At 44.7% G+C, this 25,389-nt stretch overlaps 1 protein-coding gene across 1 annotated transcript in view; it reads left to right on the top strand.

Annotated features, from left to right (window-relative positions):
• map2 (microtubule-associated protein 2) overlaps positions 1-25,389 on the top strand; it is a 123,303-nt gene that overhangs the window by 50,837 nt on the left and 47,077 nt on the right. Inside the window, 1 exon segment of the mRNA XM_031797558.1 lies at positions 20,336-20,580. Within this exon segment, the coding sequence (XP_031653418.1) occupies positions 20,376-20,580 (205 nt within the window). The 5' untranslated portion in view covers positions 20,336-20,375.

Genomic DNA, 25,389 nt, shown 5'->3' with positions numbered 1-25,389 from the left:
GCCTTTTTCCACTATCTCTAATTGAGGGAGAGGAAGAAAAATAGTGAAAACACAAATAAAAAATAGAGCTGCAAACAGCAATGAACGGGTTCACATTTTGACAGAAAGAATGCAAGATCAGTTGGATAACAAAGCAAGCACTCTATCATGTAGGAACTATCTTCCTTTATGTGCAATCAGTGAAAGCATTACCATGTTGATTTCTCAATACCACAAGGATGACGCAAGTGACATTTAAACTAGTGCTGTAGGTTGGATTATCTTTGAATGTAGCAGGTAGTCATTTATAAAGTCATGACTTAATGTTAATTCATTTACTAATTCTGGGTTCAATTTGATTAATGAATTCTGGGACTTCATTTTGTGAAAATCTGTTTGTGTACATGATTTATATCTCAATTGGTACACTCCACATTAGCATTCCAAAATACATTAGCATACCAAAATACAATAGACTTTCACAGCTGTAATACACTGACTGCACAATCGGCATGGACTTCTGGTTTCTAATTTTCCTGGATAAAATATCCACTTTTCACTACATTCAGACCACATAATAGGGCAACAATATGTGATTATACAGATAAGTAATCACGACATTTCACATTGTTTGTCTACATCATTTATATCTAACATTAATTTGTACGAGACAAAGTCCACATGATAAATACTTATTGCTCTTGTATCATATGGTGACACTGGTGCCAATGACATCTATAGTGCCACCAACTGGTTTGGTGCAGCCATCTAAGGTTGCAGTTACCTATATTCACACAGCTTCTAATGACATGTACATAAGGCTTAACTACCACAGTTCATGGCCCCATGTCCATCGGTTCTGTTGTCATAGCCCTGGTGTGATATGGTGCCATCTAGTGGTGTAGCGTGTCTGACTTTGAATGCAGCAACTAATCATTCTCAAATTCATTATAAGCTAATTCATTGAGTCTATATACCAAATCTGGAGTCAATCTGACTTATGGTTCATGTGAAGAAGACTTTTGAAATTATTTTTAACATTAGCATATGTGCTAACATATATCTATAGTTACATATGGTTCATGAGGAGATGATTGCAGATGATTTATTTTTTTAATTTTATTTTTATTTTTTTTACCTTTATTTTACTAGGCAAGTCAGTTAAGAACAAATTCTTATTTTCAATGACGGCCTAGGAACAGTGGGTTAACTGCCTGTTCAAGGGCAGAACGACAGATTTTGTACCTTGTCAGCTCGGGGATTTGAACTTGCAACCTTTCGGTTACTAGTCCAATGCTCTAACCACTAGGCTACACTGCCGCCCCATAAACATTACATACAGTGCAAACAGAAAACAGAAAGCAGTGCAAACAGAAAGCAAACAGAAAGCATTCACACCCCTTTACTTGTTCCACATTTGTTGTGTTTCAAGTTGGGAATAAAATGTATTTAATTGCCTTTATTTTATGTCAACGATCTACACAAAATACACTAATATCAATGTGGCAGCGATTGCAGCAGTGAGTCTTTCTGGGTAAGTCTCTAAGAGCTTTGCATATATGGATTGTACAATATTTGCAAGCTCTGTCAAGTTGGTTGTTGATCATTCCTAGACACCCAGTTTCACGTCTTGCCATAGATTTTCAAGTCAGTGTATATTTTGTCTTGTGTTTAGGTTATTGTCCTGCTGAAAATGTATCACCCACTGTTGGAAGCAGACTGAATCAGGTTTTCCTATAGGATTTTGCCAGTGCTTAGCTCTATTCCATTTATTTTTATACAAAAAAAACTCCCTAGTCGTTTCCAATGACAAGCAGACATCTCAGCTTGCATGTCGGCCCACCACCTCAAGCTCAACTGCGAAAAGACGGAGCTGCTCTTCCATCTGGGGAAGGCCTGCCTGCTCAAAAACCTCTCCGTCATGATTGCCAACTCCCCAGTGTCACCCTCCCAGAGTGCAAAGACCCTTGGTGTGACCCTGGCCAACACCCTGTCGTTCTCTGCAAACATCAAAGCAGTGACTCGCTCCTGCAGGTTCATGCTCTTCAACATCCGTAGAGTACGACCCTACCTCACACAGGAAGCGGCACAGGTCCTAATCTTGGCACTTGGCATCTCCCGTCTGGACTACTGCAACACGCTGTTGGCTGGGCTTCTCACTTGTGCCATCAAACCCCTGCAACTTATCCAGAATGCTGCAGCCCTCCTGGTTATCAACCTTCCCAATTTCTCCCATGTCACCCTGACACTCTACTGACTTCCAGTCGAAGCTCACATCCACTACAAGACCATGGTGCTTGCCTAAAGAGTAGCAAGAGGAACTGCCCCTCCCTACCTTCAGGCTATTCTCAAACCCTACACCCCAACTCAAGGACTCCATTCTGCCATCTCTGGTCTCTTTTTCCACAAACCCCAGCACGAGGTGCAGCTGTGTAATGATCATGCGGTTTAATCAGCTTCTTGGTATGCCACAACAGTCAGATGGATGGATTATCTTGGTAAAGGAGAAATGCTCACTAACAGTGATGTAAACAAATTTGCACACAACATTTGAGTCAACACCACATTTGGAGTGAATCTGACTTTTAGTCCATGAGAATAATACTTTCTATGGCTATTTTAAGCATTAGCGTTGCATAGTCACAAGTAAATTGGTTCCTTATTTTTTAAGATATCAGTGCCAAGCATAACATGCTTCATTAACCTGATAGGCCTCTGTGGAGTGGGTTTACAAAGGAATGTAAATGGACATGTATAATCAGATATACAGATTCATCAATAACTCAGCCATCTCTTAACCAATCCCTGAGCTTTTCTTTAACTAAGTCAAGATTTTAATCAAACCTTTATTTAACTAGGCGTACATAGCAAAGGGTGTTTGTTGGACCTTATAATAGCCAATAGGCCAATCGGTGCCATTTTTTTGGACCAATTTACTCATGGCCTCTAGTTTCTGTGCGCCAAATTAGAAAAAAAAGTTACCAATCTATGCTTGAGATATTTGATTATGTCAAGGAAAAAATAAGAAAAAGAACTACGAGAATAGACAGAGAGAGAGAGAGACAGAGAGAGACAGAGAGAGAGACAGAGAGAGAGACAGAGAGAGACAGAGAGAGAGACAGAGAGAGAGACAGAGAGAGACAGAGAGAGACAGAGAGAGACAGAGAGAGAGACAGAGAGAGAGACAGAGAGAGAGAGACAGAGAGAGACAGAGAGAGAGAGACAGAGAGAGAGAGAGACAGAGAGAGACAGAGAGAGACAGAGAGCGACAGAGAAAGACAGCGAGAGGCAGAGAAAGACAGCGAGAGGCAGACAGAGAGAGACAGACTGTGAAATGGTGTACAATGGCTATGTGTGGGTGGGTGCATGTGTGAGTGTCTGTTGTTTCTGTAGCCTTCCCAATGCTAGGAGCCATGAGTGGGCTGAAGAGAAGAGCTGCTCCACCAGAGGAAGTGAACATGACGCACGACCATGAAACCCAAACAAAACAAGAAACGTTACATACTCACTCTCTCTTTGTTATTCTAGCTCAGGCACAGGCTGGCATTTGCTGCTGCTAACCTCTGTGCTTGCTTGTGTGAGTGCCTGCGTGCGTGTCTGCGTGCACATCAAATCAAATCAAATGTATTTATATAGCCCTTCGTACATCAGCTGTTATCTCAAAGTGCTGTACAGAAACCCAGCCTAAAACCCCAAATAGCAAGCAATGCAGGTGTAGAAGCACGGTGGCTAGGAAAAACTCCCTAGAAAGGCCAAAACCTAGTAATAAGGCATGTGGGTGTAAATGTTTAAGTGAGTATGTGTGTAAGCTTGTGTGTGTGTGTTCGTGTGGTTTTGTGTGTGTAAATGTTACAGTGAGTGAGTGTGTGTGTGTGTGTGTGTGTGTGGGTGGGTCGGTGTGTAAATGTTTAAGTGAGTGTATGTGAGCTCACGCTTGTTAACGTTTGTGCGCTAGCATTTGTGTGTTTGTGTGTGTGTGTGTGTGTATGTGTGTGTGCGGCAGACTCGAACTTGTGTGTGCATAGTGGCCAGTAATATTTTATACAGTTGAAGTCGGAAGTTTACATACACTTAAGTTGGAGTCATTAAACCTAGTTTTTCAACCACTCCACAAATTTCTTGTTAATAACAAACTATAGTTTTGCAAGTCGGTTAGGACATCTACTTTGTGCATGACACAAGTAATTTTTCCAACAATTGTTTACAGAGAGATTATTTCACTTATAATTCACTGTATCACCATTCCAGTGGGTCAGAAGTTTACATACACTACGTTGACTGTGCCTTTAAACAGCTTGGAAACAGCTTCCAGAAAATTATGTCATGGCTTTAGAAGCTTCTGATAGGCTAATTGAAATCATTTGAGTCAATTGGAGGTGTACCTGTGGCTGTCTTTCAAGGCCTACCTTCAAATCCAGTGCCTCTTTGCTTGACATAATGGGAAAATCTAAAGAAATCAGCCCAAAAATTGTATACCTCCACAAGTCTGGTTCATCCTTGGGAGCAATTTCCAAACGCATTAATGTATCACATTCATCTGTACAAACAATAGTACGCAAGTATAAAGACCATGGGACCACACAGCCATCATCCCACTCAAGAAGGAAACGTGCTCTTTCTCCTAGAGATGAATGTACTTTGGTGCAGAAGTGCAAATCAATCCCAGAACAACAGCAACCTTGTGAAGATGCTGGAGAAAGCAGGTACAAACGTATCGATATCCACAGTAAAATTAGTCCTATATCGACATAACCTGAAAGGCCACTCAGCAAGGAAGAAGCCACTGCTCCAAAACTGCCATTAAAAAGCCAGACTACGGTTTGCAACTGCACATGGGAACAAAGATGGTACTTATTGGAGAAATATCCTCTGGTCTGATGAAACAAAAATAGAACGGTTTGGCCATAATGACCATCGTTGTGTTTGGAGGAAAAAGGGGGAGGCTTGCAAGCCGAAGAACACCATCCTAACTGTGAAATACGGGGGTGGCAGCATCATGTTGTGGGGGTGCTTTGCTGCAGGAGGGACTGGTGCACTTCACAAAATAGATGGCATCACGAGGAAGGATAATTATGAGGATATATTGAAGTAACATCCCAAGACATCAGTCAGGAAGTTAAAGCTATGTCGCAAATTGGTCTTTCAAATGGACAAACATCCCAAGCATACTTCCAAAGTTGTGGCAAAATGGCTTAAGGACAACAAAGTCAAGGTATTGGAGTGGCCATCACAAAGCGCTAACCTGAACCCTATAGAAAATGTGTGGGCAGAACTGAAAAAGTGTGTGCGAGCAAGGAGGCCTACAAACCTGACTCAGTTACACCAGCTCTGTCAGCAGGAATGGGCCAAAATTCACCCAACTTATTGTGGGAAGCTTGTGGAAGGCTTTCTGAAATGTTTAACCCAAGTTAAACCATTTAAAGGCAATGCTACCAAATACTAATTGAGTTTATGTAAACTTCTGACCCACTGGGAAAGTGATGAAAGAAATAAAAGCTGAAAAAGATAATTCTCTCTACTATTATTCTGACATTTCACTTTCTTAAAATGAAGTGGTGATCCTAACTGACCTAAGACAGGGAATTTTTACTAGGATTAAATGGCAGGAATTGTGAAAATATCAGTTGAAATGTATTTGGCTAAGGTGTATGTAAACTTCCAACTGTAGATCCTAAGGTTAACATAGAGGACAAAGCATGAACAAAGAGATGCCTAGAAGCCTCGGAAATGATCGTTGATCATACAACCTTCCTCCATGGACTGGATTCAGGATAAGAGTAAGAACAAAGGCATTTGATTCCATTTATAACATCTGAAGGTGTAACCTTTCAACCCAAAATGAACCACCATTGACCAATCAAACAATACCAAATGTTCAGTGTAACCTGACCAAGGCCCAATCTCCACAGGGTGTCACAGCATTGAAAAGCTTGTGCAAATAAGAGTTACTGAGAGGACCATAAAATCTTTTTGCATAGAGTAATTCAGAGTTTACCCTGTCCAGATACAAGTTACCACAGAGATAATAATCCATACAGATAGCATCATAGCTATCCTCAGAGAACAAGTTTCAGATAGATACCAAACATCAAATCAAATCAAATGTATTTGTCACATACACATGGTTAGCAGAAGTTAATGCGAGTGTAGCGAGATGTTAACGCGAGTGTAGCGAGATGTTAACGCGAGTGTAGCGAGATGTTAACGCGAGTGTAGCGAGATGTTAACGCGAGTGTAGCGAGATGTTAATGTGAGATGTTAATGCGAGTGTAGCGAGATGTTAATGCGAGTGTAGCGAGATGTTAATGCGAGTGTAGCGAGATGTTAACGCAAGTGTATCGAGATGTTAACGCGAGTGTAGCGAGATGTTAATTCGAGATGTTAATGCGAGTGTAGCGAGATGTTAATGCGAGTGTAGCGAGATGTTAATGCGAGTGTAGCGAGATGTTAATGCGAGTGGAGCGAGATGTTAATGCGAGTGGAGCGAGATGTTAATGCGAGTGGAGCGAGATGTTAATGCGAGTGGAGCGAGATGTTAATGCGAATGTAACGAGATGTTATTGCGAGTGTAGCGAGATGTTAATGCGAGTGTAGCGAGATGTTAATGCGAGTGTAGCGAGATGTTAATGCGAGTGTAGCGAGATGTTAATGCGAGTGTAGCGAGATGTTAATGCGAGTGTAGCGAGATGTTAATGCGAGTGTAACGAGATGTTAATGCGAGTGTAACGAGATGTTAATGCGAGTGTAGCGAGATGTTAATGCGAGTGTAGCGAGATGTTAATGCGAGTGTAGCGAGATGTTAATGCGAGTGTAGCGAGATGTTAATGCGAGTGTAGCGAGATGTTAATGCGAGTGTAGCGAGATGTTAATGCGAGTGTAGCGAGATGTTAATGCGAGTGTAGCGAGATGTTAATGCGAATGTAACGAGATGTTATTGCGAGTGTAGCGAGATGTTAATGCGAGTGGAGCGAGATGTTAATGCGAGTGGAGCGAGATGTTAATGCGAGTTATTGAGATGTTAATGCGAGTGTAGCGAGATGTTAATGCGAGTGGAGCGAGATGTTAATGCGAGTTATTGAGATGTTAATGCGAGTGTAACGAGATGTTAATGCGAGTGTAGCGAGATGTTAATGCGAGTGTAACGGGATGTTAATGCTAGTGGAGCGAGATGTTAATGCGGGTGGAGCGAGATGTTAATGCGAGTGTAACGAGATGTTAATGCGAGTGTAACGAGATGTTAATGCGAGTGGAGCGAGATGTTAATGCGAGTGGAGCGAGATGTTAATGCGAGTGGAGCGATATGTTAATGCGAGTGGAGCGAGATGTTAATGCGAGTGTAACGAGATGTTAATGCGAGTGTAACGAGATGTTAATGCGAGTGTAGCGAGATGTTAATGTGAGTGTAGCGAAATGCTTGTTCTTCTAGTTCCGACCATGCAGTAATATCTAACAAGTAATATAACCTAACATTTTCACAACACCTACCTTATACACACAAGTGTAAAGGAATGAATACGAATATGTACAGAAAAATATATAAATGAGTGATGCCCAAACGGCAGAGACAAGATGCAGTAGATGATATAGAGTACAGTATATACATATGAGATGAGTAATGTAGGGTATGAAAACATTATATAAAGTGGCATTGTTTAAAGTGGCTAGTGATACATTTAATTACATCAAGATGCCAAGATGAGGTAGATGGTATAGAGAATAGTATATACATATGAGATGAGTAATGTAGGGTATGTAAGCATTATATAAAGTGGCTAGTGATAAATTAATTACATACATTTTTCCATTACTAAAGTGGCTATAGTTGAGTCAGTATGTTGGCACTCAATGTTAGTGATGACTGTTTAACAGTCTGATGGCCTTGAGATAGAAGCTGTTTTTCAGTCTCTCGGTCCCCGCTTTCATGCACCTGTACTGACCTCGCCTTCTGGATGATAGCGGGGTGAACAGGCAGTGGCTCGGGTGGTTGTTGTCCTTGATGATCTTTTTGGCCTTCCTGTGACATCGGGTGGTGTAGGTGTCCTGGAAGGCTGGTAGCCTGCACCCGGTGATGCGTTGTGCAGACCTCACTACCCTCTGGAGAGCCTTCCGGTTATGGGCGGAGCAGTTGTCGTACCAGGCGGTGATACAGCCCGACAGGATGCTCTCGATTGTTCATCTGTAAAAGTTTGTGAGTGTTTTTGCGTGACAAGCTGAATTTCATCAGCCTCCTGAGGTTGAAGAGGCGCTGCTGTGCCTTCTTCACGACGCTGTCTGTGTGGGTGGACCATTTCAGTTTGTCTGTGATGTGTACGCCGAGGAACTTAAAACTTTCCACCCTCTCCACTACTGTCCCGTCAATTTAGATAGGGGGCTGCTCCCTCTGCTGTTTCCTGAAGTCCACGATCATCTCCTTTATTTTGTTGACATTGAGTGTGAGGTTATTTTCCTGACACCACACTCCGAGGGCCCTCACCTCCTCCCTGGAAGCTGTTGCGTCATTGTTGGTAATCAAGCCTACCACTGTAGTTTCGTCTGCAAACTTGATGATTGAGTTGGAGGCGTGCATGGTCTCGCAGTCGTGGGTGAACAGGGAGTACAGGAGAGGGCTGAGAACGCACCCTTGTGGGGAACCAGTGTTGAGGAAGCAGGGTGGATGGATACTATAGTATTATTCTATCACATATTCAATAGTCAGTTCTCTGTATACTGGAATAGAGAGATACCTTTTGGCCCCCCAGAAGGGGAAGGGCTGGCTAGTCCTTCGACATTGTCCTTTGTGCGTTCCTTGTGTTCCTGGTCCATTTTCCATGCAACTCCAGGTGTCAGAGAGCACATCATTTAGGGCAGAGCCTTCATGTGTCTGTGTATGTGTATGCTTGGGCTGTACTCTCTTTTGGCCTCCGAGTGGCACAGCGATCTAAGGCACTCAGTGCTAGAGGCGTCACCACAGACCCTGGTTTGATCCCGGGCCGTATCACAACCGGCCGTGATTGGGAGTCCCATAGGACGGCGCACAATTGGCTCAGCGTCGGCCGGGTTAGGCCGGGGTAGGCTGTCATTGTAAAATAAGTTTGTTCTTAACCGACTTGCCAAGTTAAATAACATGTTTATTTTTTTATTTTTTTAATAACTGTGATGGCCAGGAAAACCGTCTCTGACGGGTTCCCATCCAGCTATACTAATGTCTGCGGAGAGGCCTCAGAGCAGTTCCCCTCAACTCCCACTTTCCCACACCGAGCAGACTGTAGCAGGGTGACATAGGGCAGCCATACTCCACCTCGATCTCTACCCCTCACAGTCGTAACTTTGAAGGCCCCGCTTCTCTTTCTCTCTGACCGAGCAAACCAGCTGCCTATGACTATGACACGTGTTTAGTAGATGTTGTTGTGGGTGGAGCTAAATGCTTGTGCTTCTAGTTCTGACAGTGCAGCCATATCTAACAATTCCACAACATATACCCAATTCACACAAATCTAAGTAAGGGAATGGAATTAAGAATATATAAATATGTGGATGAGCAATGTCAGAGCGGCATAGGCTAAGATGCAATAGATATTAAAGTGGCATTATTAAATAATAAGGTGGCCAATGATTTCAAGTCTGTATGTAGACAGCAGCCTCTCTGCTAGTGATGCTAGTAAAGGTTCAAAATGAACCATTGCTCCACCGGTTGAGTATTAGAAAGCATTGTTGTTATTTTTCTGCACAGTCAGAGAGAGAGTGTTTGATCCCTCTGGTTATGTGAGCAAGAGAGAGAGAGAGAGAGAGAGAGAGAGAGTGAGAGTACGGAGGCAGGGAGGAGTGGTCGGAGGGAGTCAGGAATGCAGGGAGGGGGTAGAGTGTAGAGAAAGAGAAAGAGTGAGAGGGGGAAGGATGAGAGAGAGAGAGAGAGAGAGAGAGAGAGAGAGAGAGAGAGAGAGAGAGAGAGAGAGAGAGAGAGAGAGAGAGAGAGAGAGAGAGAGAGAGAGAGAGAGAGAGAGAGAGAGAGAGAGAGAGAGAGAGAGAGAGAGAGAGAGAGAGAGAGAGAGAGAGAGAGAGAGAGAGAGAGAGAGAGAGAGAGAGAGAGAGAGAGAGAGAGAGAGGGGGGGGGGGGCTATTATGACAGGAATTCTACAGTGGTGACAAAGGGACAATAAGTTTCTGTGGCCCTCTTTTACTGTGCGGGGCCCTCCAAGTTTGAGACAGGGGAAATGAGATGCTGATACCAGGGCCTCTCCTGCAGGAGTATACAGGCAGGGAGGTCCCTCCATACCTACTATTGTGATGCTACAGATCGACAGGCAGACAGACAGACAGGCCCTCTCTAGTCTGTGATGCTGCTTCTAACTGCTACTAGAAAAAAGGACAACAGGTTAAAAAAACAGTCAAAGCCATTCATTTTATAGGGAGCTGTTCCCTTTATTTACTATGGGTATCTTTGCGTCGATTTGCATCAACAATTTGTTTACTTCTATGTGTGTGAAGAAGGTGAAATCAATGAATGAATCAGTTGTCTTACTGGCAGCCTTACCTCACTATGCCCTCACTGCCCACCATCCTATTGTAGTATCCACATAGAGGATCTGAGCACCCTATGCCCCCCTATGTTCCTTCTCTGGGCTCCCTGTCTCATGCATTGAGCCAGCTGTGAGTGGATAACCCTGCAATGCAGCAGCCTGGTGACTCACACAGGCTGAGACACACTGAGACACACAGAGAGACACACACACACTGAGAAACACACACACTGAGACACACGCTGAGACACACTGAGACACCCACTGAAACACGCACTGAATCGCACTGAGAGGGAGGTAGGGAGAGAGGGATGCAGAGAGAGAGGCAGGCAGAGAGGCGGGGATGCAGAGAGGGAGGCAGGCAGAAAGGGAGACAGAAAGGCAGGGAGAGAGGGAGGGCAGGCAGACAGAGAGGGATGCAGAGAGGGAGGGAGACAGGCAGGCAGAGAGGCAGGCAGGCAGGCAGAGAGGGATGCAGGGAGGGAGCACAGGAGGCTGCTGAGGAGAGAACGGCTCATAATAATGGCTGGAACGTAGAAAATGGAATGGCATCAAACATCTTGTTCCCGAATGGCACAGCGGTCTAAGGCATTGCATCTCAGTGCTAGAGGTACAAACACCCTGGTTCAAATCCAGGCTGTATCACAATCAGCCGTGATTGGGAGTCCCATTGGGCGGAGCACAATTGGCCCAGCATCGTCAGGGATTGGCTGGTGTCGGCTGTCATTATTCTTAGCTGACTTAGTTAAATTAAGCCTAGTTAAATAAACATTTAAAATAAATGGATTTGAAACCATTCCACGGATTCCTCTCCAGTCATTACCACAAGCCCATCCTCCCCAATTAAGGTGCCACCAACCTCCTGTGGCAGGTAGGGAGGCATGAATGGGGAAAGAATAGGGTTTTGGAATAAACTCTGAAAATAAGGTCTGAGATTAACACAGGCTTTTGAGATGTTATACGGTTTGTTCAGTGATATAATATCAGTCAGTTAACATCACCTTTATGAATTAGGAAGTCTGTATATGCGTTGTGGTTTTTATATTACAATAAATGCTTCAAAATTCGCAAAACGTCCTGGAACAAAACTAGTAAGATCTACTAAGCCTGTGTTTACCACAGACCTTATTTTCGGCGTTTATCCAAAAACCCTACAAAAGTTCCATTCATTTTCTCATAGGCTTTGTTCAACGAACCATGGCGGACTTAGTGCCAACAAAAAGACGCCATTATTATCACTCTCTATAGTATATGTGACTGAGCTTAGCTCTAAAACGACGATCACCCCATGTTAATTTCCACCCCTTCCCTGGTCAGTCGGTGCAATTGTTGGAGGCAAGTAGCCTAGCGCTTAAGAGTGTTGGGCCAGTACCCAAAAAGTCTCTGGTTTGAATCCCTGTGCAGACCAGGTGAAAAATCTGTTGATGTACTGTAACCTCTTAATTTTAGCCTAAAATGACATACCCAAATCTAACTGCCTGTAACTCAGGCCCTGAAGCAAGGGTATGCATATTCTTGGTACCATTTGAAAGGAAACACTTTGAAGTTTGTGGAAATGTTTAAGGAATGTCGGAGAATATAACACAATAGATCTGGTCAACGGTAATACAAAGAAAAAAACAACAGTTATTTTGTATTATTTTGTACCATCTTTGAAATGCAAGAGAAAGGCCATAATTAATTATTCTAGCCCAGCTGCAATTGAGATTTTGGCCACTAGATGGCAGCAGTATATGAGCAAAGTTTTAGACTGATCCAATGAACCATTGTATTTCTGTTCAAACTGTTGTGTCAAGACTGCCCAAATGTGTTTAATTTGTTTATTAATAACTTTTCATGTTCAAAACTGTGCACTCTCCTCAAACAATAGCATGGCATTATTTCTCTGTAAATTTGACAGTGCAGTTAGATTTACAAGAATTTAAGCTTTCTGCCAAAATCAGATATGTCAATGCCCTGGGAAATGTTCTTGTTAGTTACAACCTCATGCTAATCGCATTAGCCTATGTTAGCTCAACCTTCCCGTGGAATGGGACACCGATCCTGAAGAAGTTTTAAGAAACGCACTTAACCCTAATTGCTCCTGTAAGTTGCTCTGGATAAGAGCATCTGCTAAATAACTAAATTATCAAATGTAAAATGTTGTTACCAGCCTGGCAATTCCCAAATGGCACCCTATAGTGTACTACTTTTGACCTGTAGATACTTTTGACCTGTAAATTACAGACCTCAGACCTCCTACATGCTTTGTAAGTAGGAAAACCTGCAAAATAGGCAGTGTATCAAATACCCACTGTATATATAAGATTGAAGCACCCTCTCTATTTCGGTGTCTATATCTGCTCTTCCTCTCTCTCCTCACCTAAAAGCACATTGAGTTCCAGTGGTTGTCATATTTAGCACAGCTCCCTTTATAACAGTACTGGCTGGCAGCAGGCGTACTCTAGGGAGGTAGACTGAACAACCCAGTTTCTATTATCCAGACAGAAAGAGAGGTGGGTAAAAAATGGGTGGAGAGGCATGACAAGGGTGAGGATGGGTAGCCGTGTCCGATGTGGAATCTACATACTGCTTCAGACACCCGATCCCCCTCTTTCCACCAGATGTCCTTCTTGCCATCCAGGCTCTGAAAATCGTATCATCTTATCTCTGTGGGACTGGATAGAGGGAACACCCTGGCCTCCACCCTACAACAGTGCTCAGTATTGCTACATATGCATTCCCTCTACCCCAGTGTTGTAGAGAAGGATCAGTCCACTAGAGGATGCTGTTTCAGCCAGATGGACTCAGCAACACTCCCCTCATGGGCCACCAACACCACATGCTCTTTAATCAGCCCTGTGGGGCTCCAGGAATCTGAACCCCAAGCCTTCCGTCCTTATCCCACGTCCCTGTCTGGGTATTTCTGGAAGTCTGCCACCGGCACAGCTCAAAGTGACCTTCGCAGCAGACCAGGCAGACAGAGAGAGAGACTTTATACTTTTTGTATTTCTTTAATGATACATCTTCATTTCATTTAATTAAAACCTCAACCCCCCCACTCCCCTTTAAAAAACAAATATCCCTTGAGCTGCATACTCACCTTGCCTTCTACTACACGATACAAAACAACACCAAACATAACAATAACCAAAGCCTCACCATTTCTACAACCTTATATCCAACCCATCTTCCCCATCTGTACAGACGGCCCCCCGACACACCATATCTCCTGAAACATCTCCACACTTTTATTATCATTTTATATGGCTGGGTTGTGGAAGATAGGCTCCTCCCACACCCACAGCCCAGGCTCCCCATCCCCTTCCCGTATGGGCCTTAGCAGCTGCCAGGCCTTCAGCACTGCAGAGTAAAAATCAGAGAGACCTGCTGTACTCAGCCTCTCCAGCGTCAGGAGGAACAGCTGCCGGTCCAACCCTAATCCGCCAGCTCTCCCTCATCCCTCCAGCCGACATCAGTATGGTACAGCAGTCTCTGCGCCACCTTTAGGCAGAATGCAGCCACCCTGCTCTCCAGTTCCACCAGGCCCTGTTCTCCTTCGTGGATGGAAATACAACACTGCCGCCCTCACTCAGTCCACCAGCTTGCGTTGCAGGTCTGGGGGGCTGAGGACAGCCAGTTTATGCCACAGCACCCAACAGCCTATTGCTGTGATTCCTGGACATGTAAAACCGATCAGGTCGGGCTGCACTCACCCTAGACCTTCACCCATGTAAACTGTTTTGTGTTGGGATGTCTAGTTCTTTAAACATCCACTAGGTCAATTAATGATGTCCCTTATCACCCCCACCGTCCACCAGCGTCTCCTCAGGCTCTACCTGTGAGAAAAACCCCAGTTGTTAATTTCTGCTTTTACTACAAGCACTCTACCGCTACACACCTCCTTTGAGGAACACATTTCTACGGCCAGACCCGTGCAAAAAGAAGAGAGAGAGTCTGCTTTACGGTCTGTCTAACAAAAGTGCTGGGATGAAGGGTTGAATGATGACGGAGGGTCTTCTTTGTCGAGGTTCATGTAGTTCTAGTCATAAACAAGGAGAGATTTAAAACCCTGGTAGGATACATGCGAGTGACCATGTCTGCGTCACTATTCCCTATATTGTGCACTTTTGACCAAAGCCCCATGGCCTTTTATACATGTTGGTATGTGCACTAATTGGGACACACCCAATGTCTTTATATCCAGCTAGGGAAGATGTGATCAGACACACCCAATGCTGCATTTGTGAGAGTTTGATAAAGGGCCTGAAATCAGTCCGATACAACAACACCCTAAGCAGAGTTTTAATCTTGCAGTATAGTCTTTGACCGCATCTTCCCACCACGGTCATAAAGAGATGGGCCGGCCCATATTAACAAAGCATCTCAGAGTACGAGTGCTTTAAAATACTAAACTAATCCTAGAACAGCACTCCTACTCTGGGACATTTTGTGAATACAGGCCCATGTCTTTGGTTGGAAGATACTGTCTGGTGTCTGGTGAGGGTGTAGAGTAGGGCTTTTCCTAGCCATAATATGGCTGTGGCCTCCATTACTGCGGATAGTATGTGTGTGTGTCATCCCAGCAAACATTACCCCATTGGACCCATGTGGTTCTTTGGTGGGCAAGGTGAACAGGGGCTGTTTCACACCAAGCCCACACCAGCCAAACACGTGCTAACCCAGACCACGTCCACACCAGCCAAACACGTGCTAACCCAGACCAAGCCCACACCAGCCAAACACGTGCTAACCCAGACCAAGCCCACACCAGCCAAAAACGGGCTAATACAGACCAAGCCCACACCAGCCAAACGCGGGCTAACCCAGACCAAGCCCACACCAGCCAAACACGGGCTAACCCAGACCAAGCCCACACCAGCCAAACGCGGGCTAACCCAGACCAAGCCCACATCTGCCCGACACCGGCTAGCCCACAACAAGCCTACACCAGCCCAGCACAGGCTAGCCAACACCAGCCCACACCAAGCCCAACACGGCCTAGCCTACACCAAGCCCAGCACAGGCTAGCCCACAACAAGCCCATGATGGGCCAGCCTACACCAAGCCCAACACAGTCCAGCTCACACCAAGCCCAACACAGGCTAGCCCACACCAAGCCCAAAATTGGCTAGTCCCCACCAATCCCAGCACAGACTAGCCCACACCAAGCCCAGCTACTTCATAATGTAGAGAAGGGTGCTCATTTGAATATTTGGGGGCGTGGTCTGCAAATACCGTAATTCATGTTGTTAATTTTTTAAATAATACAAGATAAAAATTTGCTTACACAATTCAAACCAATGCAGGTTCGGAACTTTTCGGAACCTAGAATAATATATTTTTTAGATAGAACCTTATAGGGTTGTGGGTTCGATTCTCACGGGGGACCAGTATGAAAAGTAGGAAACTGTATGTACTCACGATGGTAAGTTGCTCTGGATAAGAGCGCATGCTAAATAACTAAAATATCAATATAAAATGAAATCAAGGCGATGTTTTAACATAATGCTCAGAGACTTGTGTATGTCTGTTCATCAAATCACATTTTATTGGTCACATACACATACAGTATTTAGCAGATGTTATTGCGGGTGGAGCGAAATGCTTGTGTTCCTAACCAATAGTGCAGTAGTATCTAACAATTCACAACAATACACACAAATCTAAAAGTAAAATAAATATATAAATATTAGATTGAGCAATGTCGGAGTGGCATTGACTAAAATACAATAGAATAGAATACAGTATATACATACGAGATGAGTAAAGCAGTATGTAAACCTTATTAAAGTGACTAACTACTGTTCCATTATTAAAGTGGCCATTGATTCCAAGTCTATGTATATAGGGCAGCAGCCTCTAAGGTGCAGGGTTGCGTAACCGGGTGGAAACCAGTTAGTGATGGCTATTTAACAGTCTGATGGCCTAGAGATAGAAGCTGTTTTTCAGTCTCTTGGTCCTGGCTTTGATGCACCTGTACTGACCTCGCTTTCTGGATGATAGTGGGGTGAACAGGCCGTGGCTCGGGTGGTTGATGTTCTTGATGATCTTTTTGGCTTCTCTGTGACCGGGTGCTGTAGGTGTCCTGGAGGGCAGGTAGTTTGCCCCCGGTGATGCGTTGGGCAGACCGCACCACCCTCTTGTGAACCCTGCGGTTGTGGGTGGTGCAGTTGCCGTACCAGGTGGTGATACAGCCCGACAGGATGCTCTCAATTGTACATATGTAAAGGTTTGTGAGGGTTTTAACGTCTCACTGAATGTTTTGTTGACAATCAGTGAGACGTAATTTTCCTGGCACCACTCTCCCAGGGCCCTCACCTGCTCCCTGTAGGCTGTCTCGTCATTGTTGGTAATCAGGCCTACTACTGTTATGTCTTCTGCAAACTTGATGATTAAGTTGGAGGCGTGCGTGGCCACCCAGTCACTGTTGAACAGGGAGTACAGGAGGGGGCTGAGCACACACCCCTGTGGTGAGGATAAGTGGCGGTGTTGTTTCATACCTTCACCACCTGGGGGCGGCCTGTCAGGAAGTCCAAGAGCCAGTTGCACAGGGCAGGGTTCAGACCCAGGGCCCCAAGCTTAATGATGAGCTTGGATGGTGCTATGGTGTTGAATGCTGAGCTGTAGTCAATTAACAGCATTCTTTCATAGGTACTCCTCTTTTCCAGAAGGGATAGGGCAGTGTGCAGTGAGATGTCGATTGGATTGTTTGTAGATCTATTGGGGCAGTAAGCAAATTGATGTGGGTCTAGGGTGTCAGGTAAGGTAGAGGTGATATGATCCTTAACTAACCTCTCAAAGCACTTCATGATGACAGAAGTGAGTGCTAAGGGGTGATAGTAATTTAGTTCAGTTACCTTTGCTTTCTTGGGTACAGGAACAATGTTGGACATCTTGAGGGGTGGGGACAGCAGACTGGGTATCGAGAGATTGAATATATTTGTAAACACTCCAGCCAGCTGGTCTGCACATGCTCTGAGGACACGGCTAGGGATGCTGTCTGGGTCGGCAGCCTTGTGAGGGTTAACACGCTTACATATATTAATCAGGTCATCCAAGGAGAAGGAGAGCCCACAGTCCTTGGTAGCGGGCCACATCGGTGGCACTGGGTTTTTCTCAAAGAGGGCGAAGAAGTTGTTTAGCTTGTCCGGAAGCAAGACTTCGGTGTCCGCAACGTGGCTGGTTTTCCCTTTGTAATCTGTGATTGTCTGTAGATCCTGCCACTTCCGTCTCATATCTGAGCTGTTGAATTGCAACTCCACTCTGTCTATGTACTGACGTTTTGCCAGTTTGATTGCCTTACGACGGGAATAACTACACTGTTTGTATTCAGCCATATTCTCCGTCATCTTGCCATGGTTAAATGCGGTGGTTCGTGCTTTCAGTTTTGTGTGAATGCTGACATTTATCCACGGTTTCTGGTTTGGGTAGATTTTAATAGTCACAGTGGGTACAACATATCCTATACACTTCTTAATGAACTCAGTCACCACATCCGTGTTTTCTTCAATGTTATTCTCAGAGGCTACATGGAACATTTCCCAGTCCGTGTGATCAAAACAATCTTAAAGCATGGATTCCGATTGGTCAGACCAGCGTTGAATAGACCTTAGCACGGGTACATCCTGTTTGAATTTCTGCCTATAGGAAGATGCCGCAAAATGGAGTCTTGATCAGATTTGCCGAAGGGATGGCGGGGGAGGGCCTTGTAGGCATTTAGCAAAGTTGAGTAGCAGTGGTCCAATGTTTTTACAGAGCGAGTACTACAGTCAATGTGTAGTTAGAACTTCGATAGCGTTTTGCTCAAAATTGCTTTGATACAATAAATCCATCCTCAGGATATGTGGTTTCCAGTTTTCATAAAATCCAGTGTAGTTCTTTGAGGGCCATCGAGGTATTGGCTTGAGGGAGAATATGCACGGCTGTGACTATAACCAAAGATAATTTTATTTTAAGGTACTACGGTCGGCATTTGATTGTGAGGTATTCTAGTTCAGGTGAACAAAAGCACTTGAGTTTCTGTATGTTATCACAATCACACCATGAGCAGTTAATCATGAAACATACATCCCCTTCTTTCTTCTTTATTCCTGTCTGTGCATTGTACTGAGAACCCAGCTGGCTGTATGGACGGGGACAGTATATCCCGAGAGAGCCATGTTTCCATGTAACAGAATATGTTACAATCACTGATGTATTTCTGGAAGGAGATCCTTGCCCTGAGCTCTGCTATTTTATTATGTAGAGACTGAACATTAGTGAGTAATATACTCAGAAGCGGTGGATGGTGTGCACGCCTCCTGTGTCGGACTAGAAGTCCACTTCGATTATCTCTTCTCCTTCTCCGCCGGCAGTGTTTTGGAGCAGACTCTGAAGTAAGTTAAATTGCCCTGGGAGTACTGTACTAACAAAGGATCCAATTCGGGAAAGTCGTATTCCTGGTCTTAATGCTGGTGTGTTACCGCTGCTCCTATATCCAAAGGTTATTTCCGGCTGTATGTAATAACACAAAAAAACAAAAAACAAAATCCTGCAAAGTTGCTTAGGAGCTAGAAGCAGAGCTGCCATTTTGCCATCTTTACGCCAACAGATATATCATTTTGAAGCTTACCCAGGCTGGTCTGTTCTGGAGTCAGTCACTACTATTCTGTCGATGGAATAGCAGTGGTTGGACTAAATGGCACTGTGGGGCTGGCTGTGTTGTATACTGTAAGCTGTAAGCACCGTACTGAAACAAGGCATCGGTCTTTGGTTCCATTATCTAGTGCTTTGCTTTGCCCACCAAGCTCCTGGCCTGTGATTGGCTGAATCGATATCCTCTCTGTTGCTGTTTATTAGATTTTTTATCCCTTGTTGCCCGTGGGCGATCTTACTCTCAGTGGGGCACCGTGTCGATGAGGCTGCTGTGCTCTGAGCTCAGAGAGCTGGCTGTACTCTTGGGCACACACACACTCACTCAATGAGCAGGAGGGCATTATCCTCTGTCCTTTGACCCCTACAACAGATTTACTGTGAACATATCTATTTCCTCCCTGTGATTGGTTCACAATATTGCATGCTGCTTTATACTCCTATTGACAAATTACAATTTCTTGTGTGTATGTCTGTGTGCATGCCGCATGTGTGTGTATGTGGGTCATATATATTTCACTGGGTTGTACGGAGGTGCTATGGTTGACAGCAGCTCCATAAAGTCCTATTGATTTCTCAGAGAGGGCTGGGGCTCTATTTCATGTCAGAACAGGATGACACCAAGGCAGGCAGCAGCAGCCGAGACCTTCAGTGTCTGTGTAACTCAATCACAGCCCTGAGTATGAGAGTGTGGAGAGAGAGAGAGAGAGAGGGAGAAAGAGAGAGAGAGAGAGCTGCCCTGTGATCTGATGTCCATAAACCAGCACTCCAGTCTGTCTATAGATGTGGGGGGTGATTCGTGACCCGAGGCGAAACAGTGTTTTGAATTTGAATGATGTCCTTTGGTTTTCCTCCACCCCATCAATACCTTCTGTTTCCCTACCAAAGTGTTTATAGACATGATGTGCCACTATTATTATAAAGACAGTGACATGACCATGCTATCACAGTGTCTTTTCATACCCCATCTAAGGAACACATTTGTATAGTCTCTTCTCCCTGCCAAACTGTTAATAGCCATTGTGCCATAACACCTAAAAAACAGCTGTGGCGATTCTAGTGTTAGTAGCCATTATGCCACCACTATTATTTGCCATGACATGACCATATACTCACACTGCAGCTCACCCTGTGCTCCAACCCCTCTGTGGGTGTGTGTCTCAAGGGGGTTGGAGAAAAAGCAGAAATATTCATCTCTCTGTACAGTGACAATAGAAAATAAAGTAATAAGCTCCTTCTTCTCCCAGCCATAAGGAAAGACCTCCCTGGCCGCCACTGACACCCATCATGGCAGACAGTCGCCAACCTGAGGACAGCCACCCCCATTGGGACACGTCAGGGGCACAGGACCCCTCCCCCCCCCCAGCCCACGGGGCTAACGGCTACCCCCCCTCATACAGGGCGTGCCAGCCAGGGACGGCCCATGGAGCAGCACCCCCCTCCTACACCTCCAGAGAGAACTGCTTCAATGGAGACCATGCAGTTACGGCTGGTAAGGACACCTGATATCAGAGACTCAGGGAGAGAGCTTTTCTAACTACTGTATTATACCCACATACTTCATCTGTATTGACCAGTATTGTCAAAACTGTGTGTGTGTATACAATGTGGTCGAGTAGTACCTGTCAATTAGAATACACACACACACATACACACACATACACACATACACACACACACACGCACACACAGGGGTTGGTCTTTCTGAGTGTGTGTGCGTGTGTGGGTCCAGCAGGCACTAAGCGGGCCCCTACCTCTCACTGTGTGGGAGGAACAGTGAACATTGAAGCACCCTTAGTAGATTCATTATCCATTATTACTGTGGCAATTAAGGGTGAAAATCTCTGTTTTCCCAGAGCGAGACACAAACACACACACACCCCTCTCCATACACACTGACTATACCCCACTCCGTTCCCTCCTCTTGTTGCCATGGCAGCGGCTCCTCTACAATTTAGTTTGCCAAAGCTCTATTGTTTTGTCTATTGTCCCTGCAATCTTTCTGCCTTTACATTTATATTTCTGCTGACACACAGAACCTACCACTACCTACTACCGCCACTTTCCACCATTTACAGAACCAAAACCCATTCAACATCTCTGCCAGGAGTCGTATTAACCTCCTGTACCTCTATTTTAACTGTAGTATGTTGCCAGGACCAGACCTTTCATGTCTATTATTCATTTAGACAGCATCAGTCACCTAGCCTGTTAGATTGAATACCATGCACTGTTGAAGACCAGTCTTGCCATACTATTGGTCAAGAAGAAGCAGTAAGGAAGTCAGCCAAAGAGTATCTTCTGTTTTATCACCACAAGTACACTGTACCCTGTGGGATGAGCTCCATTAGTATCTAGCCTGGATAGTGTGGCCAGTGCTCCATTAGTCTGTTTCAAACATTGTCTAGAGCATCTGTTAATCTATGTCCATTTACAATTTTGTTGACATTTAATTCCCACACTCTGTAGCGATGGAATGTATTATTACAACTGTCTTTCAAAGACTTTGACTTTTAGCGAGGTCACTGAAGCCGTTGTACTATTATGTGTTGTCTAAATGCCACGTGCCTTCTATGGTCTTCAGGAAGGTGTTCGGCATATAAAGAATACGATGTATGTAAATGTACATTTTTTTCACAGAGATTTGAATCCTTTTACTTATGCAAACACATAATCCAGCTCCACCCAACCATTACAGAACACTGCATGACACAATGACATTATGCTGTGTTATGTATTATGTTTTAAAAAAGATATACATATATTTCACCTTTATTTAACCAGGTAGGCCAGTTGAGAACAAGTTCTCATTTACAACTGCAACCTGGCCAAGATAAAGCAAAGCAGTGTGACACAAACAACAACACAGAGTTACACATGGAATACAGTCTCCAACTTCAGCGATTTTTGCAATTCGTTCCAGTCATTGGCAGCAGAGAACTGGAAGGAAAGGCGGCCAAAGCAGGTGTTGGCTTTGGGGATGACCCAAATGACTTGAACCATAGAGCAGTGCCAATCCTCTGTGTTTGATAGTGTCAGTTAGGACCTGAACTCATAGTCACAAAGCCTCTCAGAGTACAAGTGCTGATCTAAGATCAGGTCCTCCCTGTCCATGGAATCATATTTATTACGATCTAAAAGGTAAATCTGATCCTATACCAGCTCTCCTGCCCTGAGAGGTTTTGTGAATATGGGCCCTGGACCACTGCCAATATCATACAGAAAGATCCACCTCAGTTTTGTGTCTGTCTGAGGGAGTAGGGAGGTCAGGCCAGGGCAGGGAGGCCAGGATGGGAGTACAGACGCGTGGCTGTACAGACGCGGGGGCCTAGAGCTGGACCTATTTGGGGGGGAGGGGACGGACGCTAGGTTGGGCAGACGGACGCTAGGTTGGTACTGCATGCTGCAACAGCTGATGGGTTGAACTAGGGTGATTGCGTTGAGAAGAGACGTGTAATGTCCTTGAGCAACAAAGATTTGTCCATGGCTTCAATGAACTAAAGCATGAAACTGAAGATGTAAAGAGGTGGAGGCCTCCTGTTAGGAGTGTCCACAGGATAAGTGAGATGTGTAGTTTGAATACCTGCCACATTGCTAGTCATCCAATGTAGTATGCTGTGAACATTTACAGACTTTCACATCTGTATAACACTTCAACACAAACTGTAATGTCATTTCAATATTAACTATACTGTTAGTAACCACCAACGTTATCTGTGTATTGGGTTTTAGGATGTTGTTAACTGATGTTTGACTCTGTGTTGTTTTGACTCTTGTCTGTTGGGGTGGTTTTGGAGGACACAGTTGTCATGGTTTTATTTTCAAGTGGTTGTGGAGGACACAGTTGTCATGGTTTTCTGTTGAGGTAGTTGTGGAGGACACAGTTGTCATGGTTTTCTGTTGAGGTAGTTGTGGAGGACACAGTTGTCATGGTTTTATTTTCAAGTAGTTGTGGAGGACACAGTTGTCATGGTTTTCTGTTGAGGTAGTTGTGGAGGACACAGTTGTCATGGTGTTCTTGAGCTTCACCATGTACAGGGGTACAGTTATTCAGTCAGTTAGTCAGTCAGTACCTTTGGCAGCATCATGTTGGGGATGGGTGTGGCAGCTGAGCTCTCAGACATTGAGAGAGAGGGGAGATGAGGGGAGGGACTGAGGATGGGAACAGAGCAACCAAAGCTCAGAATTAGACCGGGCCCAGACCACTTAGGCTGTGTGTTGCTGTGGCAACAGCTCTGTTCCCTTCACACAGAGTTTTGGCGGTGGTATCTCGCCGGCTGTCTCTCTCTCTCTCTCGCTCTCTCTCTGCCCTCCCTCTCTCTCTCTCTGTTTCTCTCTATTTCTCTCTCTGTCTCTCTCTCTCTCTCTCTCTCTCTCACTCTCTCTCTCTCTCTCTCTGCCCTTCCTCTCTCTCTCTCTCTCTCTCTCTCTCTCTCTCTCTCTCTCTCTCTCTTTCTCCCCTCTCCACCCTGCGGTGAGGTGCAATCCTGCGTTTGGCAGTGTGTCTGACTCTGTGGCTGCCTCAGGTCTCTACTCAAGGGGAGTCTGTTTTCGCTTTGCTCTACTGGTCTAGTCTGGTCTGACCAGTACAGGTAATAAAAAAACCTTTTTCTGTCCTGGTAGTGTAGCTCAGTACAGCATTGTCTGCATGCCTGGGGGGACTGTAGTTGTGGCTTTGGATTAGAATAGAACTCTTCTTCTCTTTTATACTGGGGTTTTATTGACATTTAATGTGCCTTATTTTTATTTGTTCATGTTTTTTAAAACATTTTATTAATGTGTTAAGGCCAATGAGACAAACTTGGTAAGAGAAGTAAGGGCTGTCACTGTGAATGGTTTTTGACTCAACATCATTCTGTAGGGAAGGGCTGAAACAAGACTGAAGAAGACAGCTATCATTAGAATTAGAGTAGACAGTAGATGAGTTTATTGGTGTGTGTGTGTGTGTGTGTGTGTGTGTGGTTTGTGTCTGTCAGCTAGTAAACTGCTGTTTCACTGGAATGAACCCAACGACCTGGTGATGCTGTGTGTGTGTGTGCATGTGTGTTGGAGGTGTGTGTGTGTGTGTTGGAGGTGTGTGTGAGCATGTGTCGTCGTGTGCCTTTGAGGCAGAATTTTATCTGGATGCAGGACACATCACTGCCCATTCTGTGAGGAGGGAGGGAGGGAGTGGGGAGGGAGGGAGGGAGGGAGTGGGTATCTGTCTAGGTGAGGGCATGTCTGTCTGTTTGGAGGGCGCATATCTGTCTGTTTGGAGGGAGGGAGTTCATCATCGCCAAGCTATGGGCTCTAGAATAGAATGACGTTATGGTGTCAGGAATCAGGATAGAGACAAAGTAAGAGAATGACTAGAAAGGGCATAGAACCGCTGACGATGGCAATTTGCTTTGCTTCTATGCCGACACTGAAAATGGCCCATAAGGCTCTGGTTAAAAGAAGTCCAACATAGACAATACGTTGCCGTTTGAGACGCAGCCTGGACTGTGTTTGTTGGATATGTCATGCTGTGTGGTTGATCTGCTAAGGCAATCTGAGGCGAAGGCTGGACCAATAGAATGTGCGACCAATACAATTTGATTTGATTTGGAGGAATCTGTTAATACTGTCTCAGTGGCTCTGTGGTGAAATCATCTCTTCTTTTTCTTCTCCTCCCTGTCCATCTTTTGACTCTCCTGTTCAGCTCGTTTGAGCTACATCAATGCATCAGGCACAACATCACTGGGCTGGGAGGGATTGAGATTCAAGACTTGAAACACAGTTTCATGATGTGATCTCAGGGTGGAGATCTGAGAACGTTGACCAGTATCTGGTAGGCTGTTGATTGATGCTCCTAGATTTTCAGCATTTTCAGATTTTCAGCTGTTATATTTTTCAAAAACTTGGCAGGTATAACTCCTACTGAAGTCATTAAAACAATCTCGCTCAAGTTTTTACCTTTTCTCAAATAGCTTATGTTTATTAATGGATTAAACTGACTGTAATGACAGTTGGGTTTGGAAATGGTATGTATTTGTCCATGTGTGTATGACAGTCATTTTCTCTGTAAAATGGAACCACAGAAAGCAGGCTCATTTGAGTGGGTGAGTGTTCCCGGAAGACTTACGTATGTATGTGTGTGTGTTTGTGCATGTGTGTGTGCATGTGCGCGTGAGTGTCTGGTGGGTGGGAAATGGTCCTGAAACAGCTCCACGTCGTGATAACAAAAGCTTTCCACCGCCAACTAACTAATCCCACTGAAATGCACTGTTGCCATGTCAATTACATGGTTTAGGAGACTGACATTCTCAAAAACTCTAAATCA

Source organism: Oncorhynchus kisutch, linkage group LG2 (assembly GCF_002021735.2).
Source record: "Oncorhynchus kisutch isolate 150728-3 linkage group LG2, Okis_V2, whole genome shotgun sequence".
NCBI classification, from domain to species: domain Eukaryota; kingdom Metazoa; phylum Chordata; class Actinopteri; order Salmoniformes; family Salmonidae; genus Oncorhynchus; species Oncorhynchus kisutch.
The sequence above is the reverse complement of the archived record's forward strand: the minus strand, read 5'-3'. Positions and strand labels throughout refer to the sequence as shown.